Source organism: Alosa sapidissima, chromosome 20 (genome assembly GCF_018492685.1).
Source record: "Alosa sapidissima isolate fAloSap1 chromosome 20, fAloSap1.pri, whole genome shotgun sequence".
Lineage (NCBI taxonomy): Eukaryota > Metazoa > Chordata > Actinopteri > Clupeiformes > Clupeidae > Alosa > Alosa sapidissima.
Window position 1 is genome coordinate 9,118,815 of NC_055976.1, and position 18,702 is coordinate 9,137,516.

Here is an 18,702-nt window from a genome sequence, read left to right on the forward strand (position 1 = left end):
TTCCCGTTGTTGTCAGCATCAGACTCGGATGTAGGTAAGAATGCGGTCAGTACATATAAGCTCAGCCCCAATGACCACTTCTCACTCTCTACACACAAAGGAGAGCACAGTGCGTCTGCTGAGTTAATTCTGCAAAAAGCATTAGATCGAGAAAAGCAGCCATATATGCAGTTAACGCTTACTGCCATCGATGGAGGAAATCCACCAAAATCAGGTACATCTCAAATTAAAATTAACGTTTTGGATATTAATGATAACTTACCTGTATTTAGCAGACCCTTATACAAAGCAAGCGTGTTTGAAAATGTGCCGGTTGGGACCACGGTTGTCGCAATTAACGCTACTGATCTCGATGAAGGGACAAATAGCGAAATTGTTTATTCTTTAAGTAGGAAAGACCAAGATAATATTCTAGAGATGTTTCATATCGACCCATCTACAGGCGCTATCACTGTAAAGAGCAACATAGATTTTGAGCAGCGGAGTGCTTTTGAGATTCGAGCACAAGCGAATGACAAAGGCCAGCCTCCCATGGCGGCGCACTGTAAAGTACTGGTGGAGGTCTTAGATCTAAACGATAACGCTCCTGAAATCACAGTAACGTCATTATTGAAAACGGTTAAAGAGGACGTCAAAATCGGCACCGCAATCGCTCTCGTCTCCGTGTCGGATACAGATGGTGGAAAAAATGGCATTGTGACTTCCGCAGTTAAAAACAAAGTTCCATTTAAACTCGAGCTGAACTATAAAAACTATTATTCGTTAGTGGTGGATGGTCCATTGGACAGGGAAAACATTTCCGTGTACAATGTCACTATCACAGCAACCGATGAGGGCACACCACCTCTCTCCAGTTCTAGTATTATAACTGTAGACGTTGCTGATGTGAATGACAACGCTCCTCGTTTCACAGAGCCTGTCTTTAATGTATACATCAAGGAGAACAGTCCAGTTGACGTAGTAATGACCACAGTGTCTGCTTCTGATGCTGATACCAATGAGAATGGTCTAGTTACTTATTCAGTTTTAGATAGTGGTGCACCTATATCTACACTGGTGAATATAAATTCAATGACAGGGGATTTGACCTGCTTACAGTCTTTAAATTATGAGGAAATGAAAACTTTTCAGTTTAGAGTTCAGGCCACAGACTCTGGTGTTCCTCCTCTCAGCAGCAATACTACTGTAAACGTGATTGTACTGGACGAGAATGATAATAGTCCAGTAGTTCTTCCTCCATATTCAGAGCATGGCTCTGTTAACACTGAGAATGTCCCCTATACGGCGGAAGCTGGATACTTTGTAGCCAAGATCAGGGCCGTAGACGCAGACTCTGGATATAACGCACTGCTTTCTTACCACATCTCTGAGCCCAAAGGAAATAATCTCTTTCGTATTGGAACCAGTAGCGGGGAAATCAGGACTAAGAGGCGAATGAGTGACAATGACCTGAAAACTCATCCATTAATTATTTCAGTCTCTGATCATGGAGAGCCTTCACTCTCAGCGACTGTGTCTATCGATGTTGTCGTAATTGAGAGGACGGGTGACATTCAGACGCAATTTAGACACGTCCCAGTTAAGGATGGAACTTTTTCGGATTTAAACCTGTATTTGCTGATCGCCATTTTCTCTGTATCGGTGATTTTTCTACTGAGCCTCATCAGCTTGATAGCTGTAAAATGCCACAGGACAGACAACAGTTTCAGTGGATACAACCCGCCAATGATCACCACACATCCTGATGGAACCTGGTCTTACTCCAAATCTACACAGCAGTATGACGTGTGCTTTAGCTCAGACACGCTGAAGAGTGACGTGGTAGTGTTCCCCACACCGTTTCCACCAGCTGATGCTGATCTGATCAGTATTAATAGTGGAGACACCTTTCAGCGGACACAGACACTTCCAAATAAAGAAAAGGTAAGAATTCCTTTTAGTCTATGAAGAGTGTGGGGAGAATTGGTGTATTCCCACTACATACACATCCAGGTTTACTTGGAGCTGGCAAAAGAACCATGTAATCATTTTGAAATCGGATGAAATTATGAAAATCCGTTGATCTCCTTTATAATATGGAGTGCTTACGTGTGTGTGCACTTGTGTGCATAATGAAAGGATGGAAGACATTTATTGTGAAGGGGTCTCTGTTTGTATGCTGTCAGTGTACACACGTGATGTTGGGGCTCTCCGTGGTTCTGAAATGGAGCTGTGGTTGGTGTAGGCCTCACATAACGTTACAACAGCATAATAGAAGACAAAGATAGTGGCAAGAATGGTGTAGGTAATTGCTTTAAAAATCAGTTGATGGTTTTAAAACTCTATTATATGGCAAAACACTATTATATGGCATGCGTACGTGTGCGCACTTATGCGTGAATGGGGATGGAAGACATTTACTGCGAGGTGTCTGTGTCTGTCTGTTTTCAGTGTACACGTAGGAGCTCTCCGTGGTTCTGAAATGTTGGTGTGGTTTGTGTAGGCCTCACATAACCTTACAGCAGCCTAATAGGGCAGTTTAACGCTTACAGTAATTTAAACCTTCATTCATGTCCCTCATTATTATGATTGGGTAGATTTTTTTTTTATTTGATGACAATGTCCAGGTGTATATTTCCAAGTGGAGTTCTAGTTTCTTTCTTGCTTGTTTTTCAGCGCTACCCATGAATGTGTATCTATAGTAATAATTGCAACTCATATCGACATGGCATAGTAAAGTCTGCGTGTTTTAAGAGCCGCTGACGTTGGCCTTGTCCACGCGGTGTCGCTGTAGACCGATGGGTTGACAGATTCCGGACCAGATTTCGAAGCTCCACCCGATTTGTAGTGGGTGGGGAGACGTTTCTGGGCTTTGTTGTAGGAAAGCTCAGGGGCGAGGATATGTGTACGCAGATTGGAGTGCTCTTCATCGCCTCATATAGTTTTTACACACCATGGATTTATTCTGTCTTTGACTATTAAGGGGTTGTTGAATTCGACGACACGTTTGTTTGGATCTATGACTGGTCCATCTCTTCGGAACAATGTTTTTACCAAGGAGACGGGAATGTATTGTTGCGTATTTAATGACGGCTCTTATAGAATTCTCTGTCGTCTCGGTGCATGGACAACTGTCCTACTCTGTGTCCGAGGAGTCGAGCGTAGGAACAACAGTGGGAAATATCGCCAAGGATTTAAATCTGAATGTCCAGGATTTGGAGTCGCGTATGTTTCAACTCGTCACTGGATCAAAGAAGAAATATTTTGAGGTAAATCTCAAAACGGGCGTTTTGTATGTGAACGAAAGGATAGACAGAGAGGAGCTTTGCGCTAAAGCCACAAAATGTACTCTCAGTTTAGAGGCGGTGATCAACAATCCTTTAAAGCTGTATCGCATTGAAGTAAGTATTCTTGATGTAAATGATAATTCCCCTTCTTTCAGTGCGAAATCACAGCATTTGAACATCGCAGAGAACATTATACCTGGCGTTAAATTCCCTTTGTCCTATGCTTCTGATCCTGACGTTGGTAAAAATACTGTAAATACATACAAGTTAAGTCAAAATGACCATTTTTCCCTTACGGTGCATAAAGGAGAGGAGAAAGGAGATCAACGTGTGTCTGCAGAGTTAGTGTTACAGAAAGCATTAGACAGAGAGAAGCAGCCGGAGATTAGACTTGTTCTGACCGCAGTAGATGGAGGAAATCCTCTGAAATCAGGCACGTCTCAAATAATTATACATGTTTTAGACACTAACGACAATGCTCCAGTATTTAGTGCTCCCTTGTATAAAACTGCCCTATTTGAAAATGTTCCTCCGGGGACCAAAGTAATCACTCTCAATGCAACCGACGCAGACGATGGGACAAATGGCGAGATTGTCTACTCCTTAAGGAAGACTGATCAAGACCACATTTTAGATGCTTTTGAAATAGATCCAAACACAGGCGCCATTACGGTACAGGGTATCATAGACTATGAAGAGCACAGTGCGTTTGAGATTCGGGTCGAGGCGAGCGATAAAGGGCAGCCTCCAGTACTTGCACATTGTAAAGTGCTTGTTGAAATAATGGATCTCAACGACAATGCCCCTGAGATCACCGTGACGTCACTTCTTAATACGGTTAGGGAAGACGCACAAAGGGGCACTGCTATTGCTCTTGTGTCCGTGCTTGATAGAGATGGAGGTAAAAACGGTCAAGTCAACGTTGCTATATCGGATGATGTCCCGTTTAAATTAGATGCAAACTATAAAAACTACTACTCACTAGTTGTAAACGGGGCTCTAGACAGAGAAAAAACATCTCAGTACAATATCACCATCACCGCTACAGATGAGGGGACTCCATCTCTCTATAGCAGCAAAGTTATTAATGTACATGTGTCTGACGTGAATGACAACGCGCCACGCTTTTCAGAGCCAATTATAAACATTTATCTGAAAGAAAACAGTCCAGTCGGCGCTCTGATTAGTTCTGTAACTGCATCTGACTTAGACATAAATGAAAATGGGCAGATTACTTATACGGTTATGGAAAATAATGGCAACAATGCAATACCAGTTTCCTCAATGATAAATGTAAACTCCGCCACGGGAGATATACATAGTATAAAGTCATTCAACTATGAAGAAATGAAAACATTTCAATTTAAGGTTCAGGCTACTGACTCGGGTGCGCCTCCTCTAAGTGGCAACGCCACTGTAAATGTATTTCTTCTGGATGAGAATGACAACAGTCCGGTCATTCTCCCTCCTTACTCAGAGCACGGCTCAGTTAACAGTGAGAACATTCCCTATACGGCCGAAGCTGGATACTTTGTGGCCAAGATCAGAGCTGTGGATGCAGACTCTGGATATAACGCACTGCTTTCGTATCACATCTCTGAGCCCAAAGGAAATAATCTCTTCCGAATCGGAACCAGCAGCGGGGAAATCAGGACTAAAAGGAGAATGAGCGACAATGACCTTAAAACTCACCCTTTGGTTATTTTGGTCTCTGATAATGGCGAGCCTTCTCTGTCAGCTACAGTGTCTATTGACATTGGTGTTGTTGAGAATATGGGGGACGTGCAGAGACCATTTAAAACTGTTTCGGTAAATAATGACACTTTTACCGACTTAAATTTATATCTGCTGATTGCCATCGTCTCGGTGTCGGTTATTTTCTTGCTGAGCCTCATTAGCCTAGTAGCAGTGAAATGCCACAGGACAGATGGCAATTTTAGTGGCTACAGCGCCCCGGTTATCACCACACACCCTGATGGGAGCTGGTCTTACTCGAAATCTACACAGCAGTATGACGTGTGTTTTAGCTCTGACACACTGAAGAGTGACGTAGTAGTTTTCCCAACACCGTTTCCACCTGCTGATGCAGAGCTGATTAGTATCAATGGAGGAGACACTTTTCAGAGGACACAAACCCTCCCAAATACAGACAAGGTAAGAATAACATTCTGCTTAGGCAAACAGTTTGGGCAGAATTTGTGTTTTCTCAATATAATAATATATAATGTCCAGGCTTGCTTTCATTTGTAGCTTTTATATAGTTTGGGGAGAATTTGTGTTCGTGTTACATGCACGACCATGCTTGCTTTCAATTTGTAAACACTTCTTAAAGTAAAGCTAAGAATTGTTGTGTTCTTTGGTATGCAGAGGTGTTATCTTGTCAATTGGTGTGGTATTCCATCATTCCAGAGTGATTGTGATACACCAGCTTTCAATATAAATGCAAACCAGGACTGGAGTTTAACAATACCCTTTATTGCATTTCATTGGCCCCTCATGCCATAACATTTGTGTGTGTGTCTGTGTGTGTGCAGAACAGAAGTAAATGCATTTTACTCTAGTTTACTCCTTTATTCATATCGTATTATCTTGATATAATAACAATATCAGTACAGAAAGGTTTTATTATAGACAAGTCCATTACAGAAATGCATTAATAAAATCCTAGCACAAGGTGGCGCTGTAGACCGTGGTAATGTGAGTTCGTCAAGCTCCTCCTTATGGGAGGAATATTAAAATGTAAGAGTCTCGCTGTGCTTTGTTACAAAACTCGTGGATGGTATGAGGAACAGGGGATTGTCGGTGGTTCCAACCGTGGATATATCTCTTGATTTCTGGACTTTAATGGATGGCAAACCGATGCCTTTTGGAAATATTTATACTTGTTCCATTTGATCAGCGCCGTAATGGGTGTACGGATACAAAGACAAAGCTTTTGGATTCGTGGCTTCGTCCTGCTTTGTGTTTGTGGGTTGTCTACGGCGCAGATTTCATACTCTGTCTCGGAGGAGGTTGATAAGGGTGCCTTTGTAGGAAATATTGCAAAGGATCTTAACATTAACGTACAAGACTTGCAATCGAGAGGACTTCGGATTGTATCAGGACACTCTAAGAGGTATTTTGAAGTGAATTTACAAACGGGTGTTCTTTACGTCAGCGATAGGATAGACAGAGAGGAATTCTGTCCTAATGCAGTTAAGTGCTCTGTAAATATCGAGGCAGTACTGAGCAATCCTATGCATCTTCACCGAATCGAAATAAATATTCTTGACATAAACGATCATGCGCCAGTTTTTGTAGAAAAAGCCCATCGATTAAATATCACTGAGGCGGCCTATTCCGGTGAAAGATTTCCTTTACCCATAGCAAATGACGCGGATGTAGGATCCAACTCGGTTAAGAACTACAAGCTTGCTCCTAATGAATTTTTCTCTATTGATGTTCAGAGCGGTGGTGAGCAAAGTGTATCAGCCGAATTAGTGCTTCAAAAACCTTTAGACCGGGAAAAACAACCTAAAGTGCACCTTATGCTGACCGCTATTGATGGAGGTAAACCTCCAAAAACGGGTACTTTACAAATAATCATTAACATTGTAGATGTAAACGACAATACTCCAGTATTCAGCAAACCTCTGTATAAAGTCCGTGTCAATGAAAATGTTCCTTTCGGTACTACCATCATCACATTGAATGCTACAGATTTGGATGAGGGAGTTAATTCTGAGCTTGTTTATTCATTAATCGGGAGGGGGAGTACGAGCGCATCTGACATGTTTGCCATAAATTCGGCAACTGGAGAGATTACTGTTAAGGGAAGTTTAGACTACGAAGAAACTGCTGCATATGAAATCCGAGCTCAGGCAATGGATCGTGGCCATTCTCCTCGTAGCACACACTGTAAAGTCTTGATTGAGGTGGTCGATCTCAATGATAATTCTCCTGAAATAGTAGTGACATCGCTTATGAGTCCAGTGAAAGAAAATGCAGAAATGGGAACAGTGGTTGCTCTGGTGACTGTTACTGATAAAGATAGTGGAAAGAATGGTCAGACGAAGATAGAGACCTCAGGTGCTGTTCCGTTTAAGTTAAAGTCATCTTACAAAAATTATTATTCCTTGGTTGTGGACGGCCCTTTAGACAGAGAGAGCACTTCTCAATATAACGTCACCCTCGTAGCTGCGGATGAAGGAACCCCACCTCTCTCCAGCACCAGTGTAATCACTGTGCATGTCTCAGATGTGAATGACAACGCGCCCCTTTTTCCAAATCCCGTCATTAATGTGTATGTTAAAGAGAACAGTGAAGTTGGTGCCGTAATTTACACCGTCTCCGCTTTCGATTCGGATGTGGATGACAATGCAAAGATATCGTATTCAATATTAGAGGGATCGACAAAATCATTTTCAGCTAATTCGGCCGTTAACATAAATCAAGACACTGGAGATATATATGCATTGCAGTCATTCAATTATGAGGAATTGAAAACACTGCAGTTAAGAGTTCAAGCCACAGATTCTGGTGTCCCGCCCCTAAGTTCTAACGCGACCCTGAATATTTTCATTCTTGATGAGAATGACAACAGCCCTGTAATTCTCCCTCCCTATTCAGAGCATGGCTCTGTCAACACCGAAAATGTCCCTTATTCTGCTGAAGCGGGATATTTTGTGGCCAAGATCAGGGCTGTAGACGCAGATTCTGGATATAATGCGCTGCTTTCCTATCATATATCAGAACCCAAAGGAAATAATCTCTTCCGAATCGGAACCAGCAGCGGGGAAATCAGGACTAAAAGGCGAATGAGCGACAATGACCTGAAAACTCACCCTTTGCTCATTTTGGTCTCTGATAATGGAGAGCCTTCTCTGTCAGCGACTGTTTCTATTGATGTGGTAGTGGCTGAAGCCATTGGAGACATAAAGACTCAATTCAGGAATGTCCCAGTCAAGGATGATACGTTTTCAGACTTAAATCTTTATTTACTGATAGCCATTGCTTCAGTGTCAGTCATCTTTTTGCTGAGCCTCATCAGCTTGATAGCTGTGAAATGCCACAGAACAGACAGCAGTTTCAGTGGATACAACCCGCCAATGATCACCACACATCCTGACGGAACCTGGTCTTACTCCAAATCTACACAGCAGTATGACGTGTGCTTTAGCTCAGACACACTGAAGAGTGACGTAGTAGTTTTCCCCACACCATTTCCACCAGCTGATGCTGAACTGATCAGTATTAATAGTGGAGACACCTTTCAGCGGACACAGACACTTCCAAATAAAGACAAGGTAAGAATTCCCTTTAATTTAAAGGGTGTGGGGAGAATTGGCAACAGCTGGCAAAATAACCATGTAACCAGTTTGAAATAGAATGAAATTATGGAAATCAGTTAATCTTCTTCATAATATGATGTGCGTATGTGTGCGCTTTTATGTGTGAATTGGGTGTCGTGCACACTCGTTCACACACATGTGGTGTTCTTTGATGCTACTACCCTCTTGCGCAAATTGATTATTTGAAGTGAATCTGTCCATGGTCCTGAAAAAGGTGACTAGTGAATTGACTCAGTGTTTTGTGGACGGCATAGCCTGGCTATCACCAGACCAGGGCGAAATGAAATCGCGGGCACATCGGACGGCACTGACTATTCTAAGTTGCACGTGCATATTGTTATAATCTGTAGGAGAAAATGTAAACTTCAGTTTTACAAAGTGAACTTCAAGTATTCAGGGTCACTTGGTTACACCATTTTTTTAAAAATGATTTCCCCTGACTGTTGTGGTGCTGAAATACTGCTTCAGTAAGACATTTTAGTCAGTGAAAAGAAAATTAATTGAATGATGACCTCTCAAAAGTTTAATAATACAGAGTCTTACCTGAAGGGATTAAAACACTCCTAACCCTAAGATTCTAGTTGTTATCATATTTTCTGTTTCTTTCTTCTCTGCCATTCATCCACACGGTGTCAGTAGTGACCTACACTCTGGAATGACTGGCTGGACTCCTCCCTCTTCGTACAGAGGGGTCGAACCCAGCAAAGGGCTTTGTTCGATCTCGCAGTATGCTACATTATGTTCTCGCGGTGACTATCGGGGCGTTTTCTACTAAAATATGAGACGTTTGTTTTACATAAAAGTAAAAATTGTGATTACGGAAGATGGACAAGATGCCGGATAATGGATATAGAGTTTGGATCTGTATCTTCGTCGTTTTTGGGAGATGGGATTTGGCCAGTGGACAAATTGTATATTCAGTCACGGAGGAGACCAGTACGGGAACTAACGTTGGGAATTTAGCAAAGGATTTTAATTTAAACGTACAGGAGCTTGTTCCTCGAGGATTTCAGATAGTTTCTGGACCCAGTAAAAGGTATTTTGAATTAAATGTAAAAACAGGACATATATTTGTCTCAGAGAGGATAGACAGAGACGCCTTATGTGGGCAAAATGTTAAGTGCTCTTTGGAATTGGAGGCCATTGTTAACTCTCCTCTGAATATGTACCGCTTCGAGGTAAACATATTAGATATCAATGATAATGCACCTACATTTCGGTCTACTTTGAGTGAATTTAATGTGTCGGAACTTGCTATTCCAGGCGAGAGATTTTCTTTACCGAATGCGTTTGACGCGGATGTAGGCAGTAACTCAGTGAAGAGCTACAAGATAAGCGCAAATGAATATTTCTCACTCGATGTACAAAGTCGAGGAGAAAAGAGTGTGTCGCCGGAGCTTGTTCTGCAAAATGCTTTAGACCGCGAGAAACAAAGCATGATAAAGCTCGTGCTCACAGCTGTAGACGGAGGAAAACCTCCGAGATCGGGGACTTTAGATATAATGGTAAACATCGAGGATGTTAATGATAATGTGCCAGTGTTTAGTAAGACTCTGTATAAAGGTCGCATCGCAGAGAATGCCCCTCTTGGCACAGGTGTGATAACGGTCCACGCCACTGATTCAGATGAGGGATTAAACGGCGCGATAACTTACTCCTTAATAAATCATGACAATGACAACCTTATAAACGCCTTTGCAATTGACGCTGATACTGGTTTAATATCCGTAAATGGTGACGTGGATTACGAAGCAGGCAATGCAGTTGAGATTCGGGTACAGGCAAAAGATAAAGGACAAAGGCCAAGAGCTGCATACGGCAAAGTGCTGATAGAAATAGTCGACGTTAATGACAACATACCTGAAATATCTGTGACCTCTTTAGTCGACACAATAAAAGAAGATGCAAAGGTGGGTACTATGGTGGGTTTAATAACAGTTAAAGATGGTGATGCTGGGTCGAATGGACTCGTGCATTTAAACATAAGAGGCCCAGTGCCATTTAAAGTGCAAAACACTTATAAGAATAAATATTCGTTGCTGGTAAATGATGTATTGGATAGAGAAAATGTATCTCAGTACAACATCACCATCGTAGCCAGAGATGACGGGACCCCGAGTCTCTCCAGTACAAGTGTTATAATTGTGCATGTCTCTGACGTAAATGACAATGCACCACGCTTTCCTGAGCCAGTCATTAATATTTTTGTAAAGGAAAATGGTCAGATTGGTAACGTTATTTACACAGTCTCTGCCTTTGATTTAGATATTGAAAATAATGCGAAAGTGTCATATTCCATTTTAGACAATAGTGCCCTGGTGACATCACGGGTAAATATAAATCAGGAGAGCGGAGATATTCACACGTTGCAGTCTTTTAATTATGAGGAAATGAAAACGTTTCAATTTAAAGTTAAGGCCACAGACCATGGTGTTCCTCCACTGAGTAGCAACACGACTGTGAATGTTTATGTTCTTGATGAAAATGACAACAGTCCCGTGATCCTCCCTCCCTATTCGGAGCATGGCTCTGTTAACACTGAGAACGTTCCCTACACTGCCGAAGCTGGATACTTTGTGGCTAAGATCAGGGCCGTAGACGCAGACTCTGGATATAACGCACTGCTTTCTTACCACATCTCTGAGCCCAAAGGAAGTAACCTCTTCCGAATCGGAACGAGCAACGGAGAAATCAGGACTAAGAGGCGAATGAGTGACAATGACTTGAAAACCCACCCGCTTGTCATTCTGATTTCTGATAATGGAGAACCATCTCTCTCAGCGACTGTATCTATAGAGGTGGTGGTTGTTGAAAGTGCAGGAGAACTGCAAACTAAATTCAGACATGTTACAGTAAAGGACGACGCTTTCACGGATCTAAATCTGTATTTGATGATCGCCATCGCCTCGGTGTCAATTGTCTTTTTACTGAGTCTCTTTGGTTTGATCGCTGTGAAATGTCATAGGAGAGACAGCAATTTCAGTGGCTACAGCGCTCCAGTTATCACCACACACCCTGACGGGAGCTGGTCTTACTCCAAATCTACACAGCAGTATGACGTGTGTTTTAGCTCAGACACGTTGAAGAGTGACGTAGTAGTTTTCCCAACACCGTTTCCACCTGCTGATGCAGAACTGATTAGTATCAATGGAGGAGACACTTTTCAGAGGACACAAACCCTCCCAAATACAGACAAGGTAAGAATAGAGTTTGGGCAGAATTTGTGTTTTCCCAATACATGCATATCTAGGCTTGCTTTCATTTGTAGCTTTTATATAGTTAATATAAATATAGAATTTGTGTTTGTGTTAGACACGGAGCTCATCAGTATTAACGGATTAACGTTGAATAAGACCCAACAGAGAAAAGGGAGGCACTGCATTTTTCATAGGAATTAATTGGTGATTTATTTCGTGGTTGATGTTCAAAATCATCTTTAGTTTTAACTCGTATACCTTTGGGTTTCGACTGTGTTCTCAAGACAGGCCAGGGGAGAAGTACCATCTACCATTGTTAACAGCATACACGGAGAAAGAGTTAACTCTTATAAATACTTATGAATTGAAAATGGTGCTTAGCTGAAGTTTGATTCATGTCAAGTCATTTTCAGTTTTCAGCTTCAGTCATCCAGAGCATCACTCAGAGCTTGGTTTAATTTATGTTTTTGGTAACATGAGCAAACAAGACCAGAACATCGGACGCAATGAGACATCAGATGCTTGTGTAAAAATGTAATTTCTCTGTCTGTTAAGTGGTGTGTGCGTGCGTGTGTGTGTGTGTGTGGGCGGGGGGGGGGGGGGGGGGGTGGTAGTGTATGTGGGCTTGAGTCACTTGTGAGGGGAAGGAATCAGAGTGTCATTCACAGTTAAGCGTCTAAGAGAACGCAGCTGGGGTGGCTGGGTAACTGTCCATGGTGCTGGAATTGTAGATAGATTCTTCACTGGACCGTACCCTATATATTTGGTGAGAATGCCTCGGGATGTTTACACATGTGTGTATAAAACTGCGAATTGTGCGAACTATGGTTATCTATTTAATTTGGAACACTGAATTCATAAAGACCATATGTGCACATTGCCATTCTCCCCGTACTGCTGATGACTGACATAACTGTAGGTGTATATATATATATATATATATATATATATATATATACACACACACACATATTAGTGAGTAGCCTACTGTAATGACATGAAGAATTGTATTTGGATTAGTTTCCTGATAATAACCTATTTCATTCTCTAGCCAAAATATGTCTCTTATTTTTACATATTTGGTAACTGGCAGTTTCTTTTCGCGTTTCTCCACACGGTGTCACTGGCGACCTACGGTTTAACGTTGGTCTGTTTTTCGTGGCTCCGCCTTGTTTGGGAGGTGGACTCTGAATCTGTCTGAGGTCTTTGTTCCAGAGGTCAGTGTAACTGAGATTCGAGTAGCAGCGTAATGTACTTGAAAAACCTTTTGTATGGCGATGCAGTTAAATACAGTTCTATGTGACGGATTTTACTGCTGATGGATTATGGCGCCTATATTGCTACACGGTTACAACTCTGCGTGTTTCTCTTTGATTTTCGGTCTATGGAGTATCGCGTCAGGACAATTAGTGTACACCGTGTCGGAGGAGACAAGCCCTGGAATTACCGTTGGAAACCTAGCAAAGGATTTGAACCTAAATGTACAAGATCTTGTGCGTCGAGGATTTCAGATAGTGGATGGACCCAATAAGAGATACTTCGAATTGAACGGAAGAACGGGAAATATCCACGTTCGGGAGAGAATAGACAGAGAAGATCTATGCGGACGGAACTCGAAATGCTCTTTGGAATTGGAGGCCATAGTTAAGTCGCCACTGAATATGTATCGATTTGAAGTAAACGTTTTAGACATAAATGATAATTCACCTTCATTTCGCTCATCTATGAGTCAGGTAAACATTTCAGAATCGGCTTTTTCAGGTGAGAGATTTTCCTTACCAATAGCATACGATGCGGATGTGGCTAGTAACTCAGTGAAAAGCTACAAGCTGAGCCCAAATGAATATTTCTCCATCGATGTGCATAGCGGAGGTGATACTGTGTCTGCTGAGTTAGTGTTACAAAAGCCATTAGATCGAGAGAAGCTCGCCTTGATTCAGTTAATTCTCACGGCTTTAGATGGAGGAAAGCCCCCAAGATCCGGAACAACAAAAATTGTGGTTAACGTTATAGACGTGAATGACAACATTCCCATTTTCAGTAAACAGCTATACAAAGCACAAATTCACGAGAATGCTCTGCCCGGTACAGCAGTCATAACTGTACAGGCTAATGACTTAGACGAAGGCATTAATGGTGAAATCGTGTACTCAATTGTAAACCAAGACAGTTCGGATAAACTAAATGCTTTCACCATTAACTCAGTTACGGGCGAAATCACAGTAACCGGAGAGTTGGATCATGAAGCCAGCGCTGCAACAGAAATTCGCGTGAAGGCAACTGATAGAGGACAGAATCCACGTGCTGCATTTTGTAAAGTACTTGTTGAAGTCCTAGATGTAAATGACAATGTCCCTGAAATATCTGTGACATCGTTAGAAAATATTATTCAGGAGGATTCTCCTGTGGGCACAATGGTTGGATTGATAACCGTAAAAGATGGCGATGCTGGAAAAAACGGTGCAGTGAATTTAAAGGTAATGGGCTCAGTCCCTTTTAAAATTGAAAATACATACAAAAATAAGTACTCCTTAATGGTTGATGGGCCACTGGACAGAGAAAATACGCCTGATTATAATGTTACTATAAGAGCAACAGACGAGGGCACCCCTCCTCTGTCCAGTACCAGCGTTATCACTGTTCGTGTTTCTGATGTGAATGATAACGCGCCTCAGTTTCCTGAATCCATCATAAATGTTTATGTAAAAGAGAACAGTCCGGTGGGCTCTGTACTTCACACCGTATCAGCCTTTGATCCAGATGTAGGAAATAATGCAAATATTGTATATTCATTGGTTGATAATTCATTCAAAAGCACAGCCCCTGCAGTTAATATTAATTCAGTTACTGGAGACATACATGCTCTCCAATCGTTTAACTTTGAGGAAATAAAGAGTTTTCAGTTTCAAGTTCAGGCTACTGACTCTGGTGTGCCTCCTCAGAGGAGCAACGCCACTGTTAATGTTTTTATTTTAGATGAGAACGACAACTCTCCAGCCATTCTTCCTCCATATTCAGAACATAGCTCCGTTAACAGTGAGAACATTCCCTATAGTGCCGAAGCTGGATACTTTGTGGCCAAGATCAGGGCCGTAGACGCAGACTCTGGATATAATGCGCTGCTTTCTTACCACATATCTGAGCCCAAAGGAAACAACCTCTTCCGAATCGGAACCAGCAACGGAGAAATCAGGACTAAGAGGCGAATGAGTGATAATGATCTAAAAACTCATCCGCTGGTCATTTTGGTTTCTGATAACGGAGAGTCTGCTTTGTCAGCTACTGTTTCTATTGACGTTGTTGTTGGAGAAAGCACTGGTGAACTTCAAACTACATTTAGGCATAGTCCTGTTAAGGATGACACCTTTTCGGATTTAAATTTGTATTTGCTTATCGCTATTGTCTCTGTATCGGTGATCTTTCTACTGAGCCTCATCAGCTTGATAGCTGTAAAATGCCACAGAACAGACAGCAGTTTCAGTGGCTACAACCCGCCAATGATCACCACACATCCTGACGGAACCTGGTCTTACTCCAAATCTACACAGCAGTATGACGTGTGTTTTAGCTCAGACACACTGAAGAGTGACGTAGTAGTTTTCCCCACACCATTTCCACCAGCTGATGCGGAACTGATCAGTATTAATGGAGGGGACTCTTTAAACCGAACACACACACTCCCCAGCAGAGAAAAGGTAAGATCATTCTTAAAGGAGTGAACTTGTCAACTTATGTTTGGTCTTTTCTGGCTGATGTTCAACGTACTGTAGTCTTTCATGGTTTAATTAATGTGTTTCAACGTGTTCTGAACAATCAGTTTAAAGTGGTATTAATCAGATTATTGGAAAATAACTCCTGCTGGAATCTCAACATCACCTAGTCATGCACAGTTATGTAGGCTACTTCAGTATCAAAGAACGCATCTGAGGAGTATGGGTAGCTGTCCATGGTACTGGAGGTTTAGATTAGTTTAGATAGGCCCACTGCAGTGAGAGGGCGTCATATGTAAACAAAATATAAACTATAGGTGCAAAGTATTACATCTATAATGTTTTTGAACTTGAATTTGAACATTGTATTGTTCTAATACTTTAATACCGTTGAGCATTGCCATCTTTCTCACTGGTTTGTTTGATGACTGGCCTATAGCATAGTCTACTGTTGAAATACATTATGCACATTAGCATACAGTAAACACTATATAGAATAGAGTAATGCTATTTGGTTTTGTCTACGTGTAGGCCTACTAACTAATCATATGCCCTTGTAAACTATTTGTCAAAATGACCGCAATCTCAGTTTTATTAACATGGCTTTCTCCACACGGTGTCACTGGCCACCCACGGTATGATATTGTGTTACCGTGGCTCCGCCTTGTTTAGGACTTGGGAGGAGGGCTTTGGGCCTGGCACAGGTCTTTGTTCCCGAGACCAGTATGAGCGAGACGCGAACGCTGTTATGTGCTTGAAAAACATTTTGTATGGCGATGTGGATAAAATAGAGTCCAAAGTATCAGACTTTTCATTTCATGGATTATGGCACCTATATCGGAGCAAGGATACAATTTGGTGTGTATCTGTTTGTTTTTTGGTCTATGGAGTATCGCATCAGGACAGTTAGTGTACACCGTTTCGGAAGAGACAAACCCTGGGATTACTGTTGCAAACCTAGCAAAGGATTTGAACCTAAATGTGCAAGATCTTGAGCGTCGGGGATTTCAGATAGTGGATGGACCCAACAAGAAGTACTTTGATTTGAACGGAAAAACAGGTAATATTCATGTTAGGGAAAGAATAGACAGGGAAGACTTATGCGGACGGAGCTCTAAATGCTCTTTGGAATTAGAGGCCATTATTAAATCACCAATGAATATACATCGCTTTGAAATAAATGTTGTAGACATTAACGATAATACACCTTCATTTCGCTCATCCGTGAGTCAGATAAATATTTCAGAGCTAGCTTTTCCAGGTGAGCGATTTTCCTTACCAATAGCATACGATGCGGATGTAGGGAGTAACTCGGTGAAAAGCTACAAGCTGAGCCCAAATGAATATTTCTCTATCGATGTGCATAGCGGAGGTGACACTGTGTCTGCCGAGTTAGTGTTACAAAAGCCATTAGATCGAGAGAAACTCGCTGTGATTCAGTTAGTTCTTACAGCTTTAGATGGAGGAAAGCCCCTACGATCCGGAACAACCAAAATTATGGTTAACGTTATAGATGTGAATGACAACATTCCGGTTTTTAGTAAACCCCTGTACAAAGCACAGCTTTACGAAAATGTTCTACCTGGTACATCTGTTATCTCTGTTCAAGCTACTGACTTAGATGAAGGTATAAATGCGGACATCGTATACTCATTTGTGAACCAAGACAGCCCCGATAAAATACATGCTTTCAACATTAATTCTCTAACGGGCGAGATCACAGTAACCGGAGAATTAGATCATGAAGCAAGCCCAGCATTAGAGATCCGTGTGCAGGCAACAGACCGAGGACATAATCCACGTGCTGCATTTTGTAAAGTGCTTGTTGAAATACTTGATGTAAATGACAATGTTCCTGAAATATCTGTTACATCGTTAGAGAATATAATACAAGAGGATTCGCCTGTGGGCACAATGGTTGGATCAATAACTGTAAAAGATGCTGATGCTGGAAAAAATGGTGTTGTAAATCTGAAGATATTGGGCTCGGTGCCGTTTAAAGTTGACAATACCTACAAAAATAGATATTCATTAATGGTTGATGGGCCACTGGATAGAGAGAAGACGCCTGATTATAATGTTACTATAAGAGCAACTGACGAGGGCACCCCTCCTCTGTCCAGTACTAGCGTTATCACTGTTCGTGTTTCTGATGTGAATGATAACGCGCCGCAGTTTCCTGAATCCATCATAAATGTTTATGTGAAAGAGAACAGTCCGGTTGGCTCTGTACTTCACACCGTATCAGCTCTTGATCCAGATGTAGGAAATAATGCAAATATTGTATATTCATTGGTTGATAATTCATTCAAAAGCACAGCCACTGCAGTTAATATTAACTCAGTTACTGGAGACATACATGCTCTCCAGTCGTTTAATTTTGAGGAAATAAAGAGTTTTCAGTTTCAAATTCAGGCTACTGACTCTGGTGTGCCTCCTCAGAGGAGCAACGCCACTGTTAACGTTTTTATTTTAGATGAGAACGACAACTCTCCAGCCATTCTTCCTCCATATTCAGAACATAGCTCCGTTAACAGTGAGAACATTCCCTATAGTGCCGAAGCTGGATACTTTGTGGCCAAGATCAGGGCCGTAGACGCAGACTCTGGATATAATGCGCTGCTTTCTTACCACATATCTGAGCCCAAAGGAAACAACCTCTTCCGAATTGGAACCAGCAACGGAGAAATCAGGACTAAGAGGCGAATGAGTGATAATGACCTAAAAACGCATCCGCTAGTCATTTTGGTTTCTGATAACGGAGAGCCTGCTTCGTCAGCTACTGTTTCTATTGACGTTGTTGTTGGGGAAATCACAGGTGAAATTCAAACTACATTTAGGCATAATCCTGTTAAGGAAGACACCTTTTCGGATTTAAACTTTTATTTGCTCATCGCCATTGTCTCTATATCGGTGATTTTTCTGCTGAGCCTCATCAGCTTGATAGCTGTGAAATGCCACAGGAGAGACACCAGTTTCAACAGTTACAGCGCCCCGGTTATCACTACACACCCTGACGGGAGCTGGTCTTACTCCAAATCTACACAGCAGTATGACGTGTGTTTTAGCTCCGACACACTGAAGAGTGACGTAGTAGTGTTCCCCGCACCATTTCCGCCTGCTGATGCGGAACTGATTAGTATCAATGGTGGAGACACATTCACCAGGACACAAACACTTCCAACCCAAGATAAGGTAA

The 18,702-nt window shown here is 41.9% G+C and overlaps 3 protein-coding genes across 20 annotated transcripts in view; all 3 read left to right on the forward strand.

Moving 5' to 3' along the window:
• Positions 1-18,702, forward strand: part of LOC121693910 (protocadherin alpha-C2-like) — a 171,552-nt gene that overhangs the window by 97,673 nt on the left and 55,177 nt on the right. The window contains exons 1-2 of one of the 18 annotated variants that reach the window (XM_042073718.1): positions 12,815-15,488; positions 18,552-18,698. The exons of 14 other annotated variants lie outside the window; for them this stretch is intronic. In XM_042073718.1, the coding sequence (XP_041929652.1) occupies positions 13,119-15,488; positions 18,552-18,698 (2,517 nt within the window). In that variant the 5' untranslated portion in view covers positions 12,815-13,118. Of the gene's footprint in view, positions 1-5,951; positions 8,552-8,582; positions 11,794-12,814; positions 15,489-18,551; positions 18,699-18,702 lie in introns of those variants that run through there. 3 more of the 18 variants (XM_042073723.1, XM_042073726.1, XM_042073728.1) reach the window with 3 other exon arrangements.
• LOC121694863 (protocadherin alpha-3-like) lies at positions 224-2,509 on the forward strand. Its single transcript, XM_042075238.1, has 2 exons — positions 224-1,923; positions 2,483-2,509. Exons 1-2 carry the CDS (start codon positions 418-420, stop codon positions 2,507-2,509), a joined length of 1,533 nt encoding a protein of 510 aa, XP_041931172.1. The 5' UTR covers positions 224-417.
• Positions 2,795-5,831, forward strand: LOC121693926 (protocadherin alpha-8-like). The gene is made up of 3 exons (XM_042073789.1): positions 2,795-3,248; positions 3,422-5,420; positions 5,634-5,831. The coding sequence occupies exons 1-3, from the start codon at positions 3,184-3,186 to the stop codon at positions 5,769-5,771; spliced, it is 2,202 nt and encodes a 733-aa protein (XP_041929723.1). The 5' UTR covers positions 2,795-3,183; the 3' UTR covers positions 5,772-5,831.

Excerpts from the sequence above, each read along its gene's own strand:
- LOC121694863 (XM_042075238.1), top strand. The coding sequence starts at position 418 with ATGTTTCATATCGACCCATCTACAGGCGCTATCACTGTAAAGAGCAAC. Across the intron at positions 1,924-2,482 it reads CACTTCCAAATAAAGAAAAG|GCCTCACATAACCTTACAGC; the intron begins GTAAGAATTCCT and ends TGGTTTGTGTAG.
- LOC121693926 (XM_042073789.1), top strand. The coding sequence starts at position 3,184 with ATGTCCAGGATTTGGAGTCGCGTATGTTTCAACTCGTCACTGGATCAA. Across the intron at positions 3,249-3,421 it reads CAAAGAAGAAATATTTTGAG|TGCGAAATCACAGCATTTGA; the intron begins GTAAATCTCAAA and ends CCCTTCTTTCAG. Across the intron at positions 5,421-5,633 it reads CCCTCCCAAATACAGACAAG|AGGTGTTATCTTGTCAATTG; the intron begins GTAAGAATAACA and ends TTTGGTATGCAG.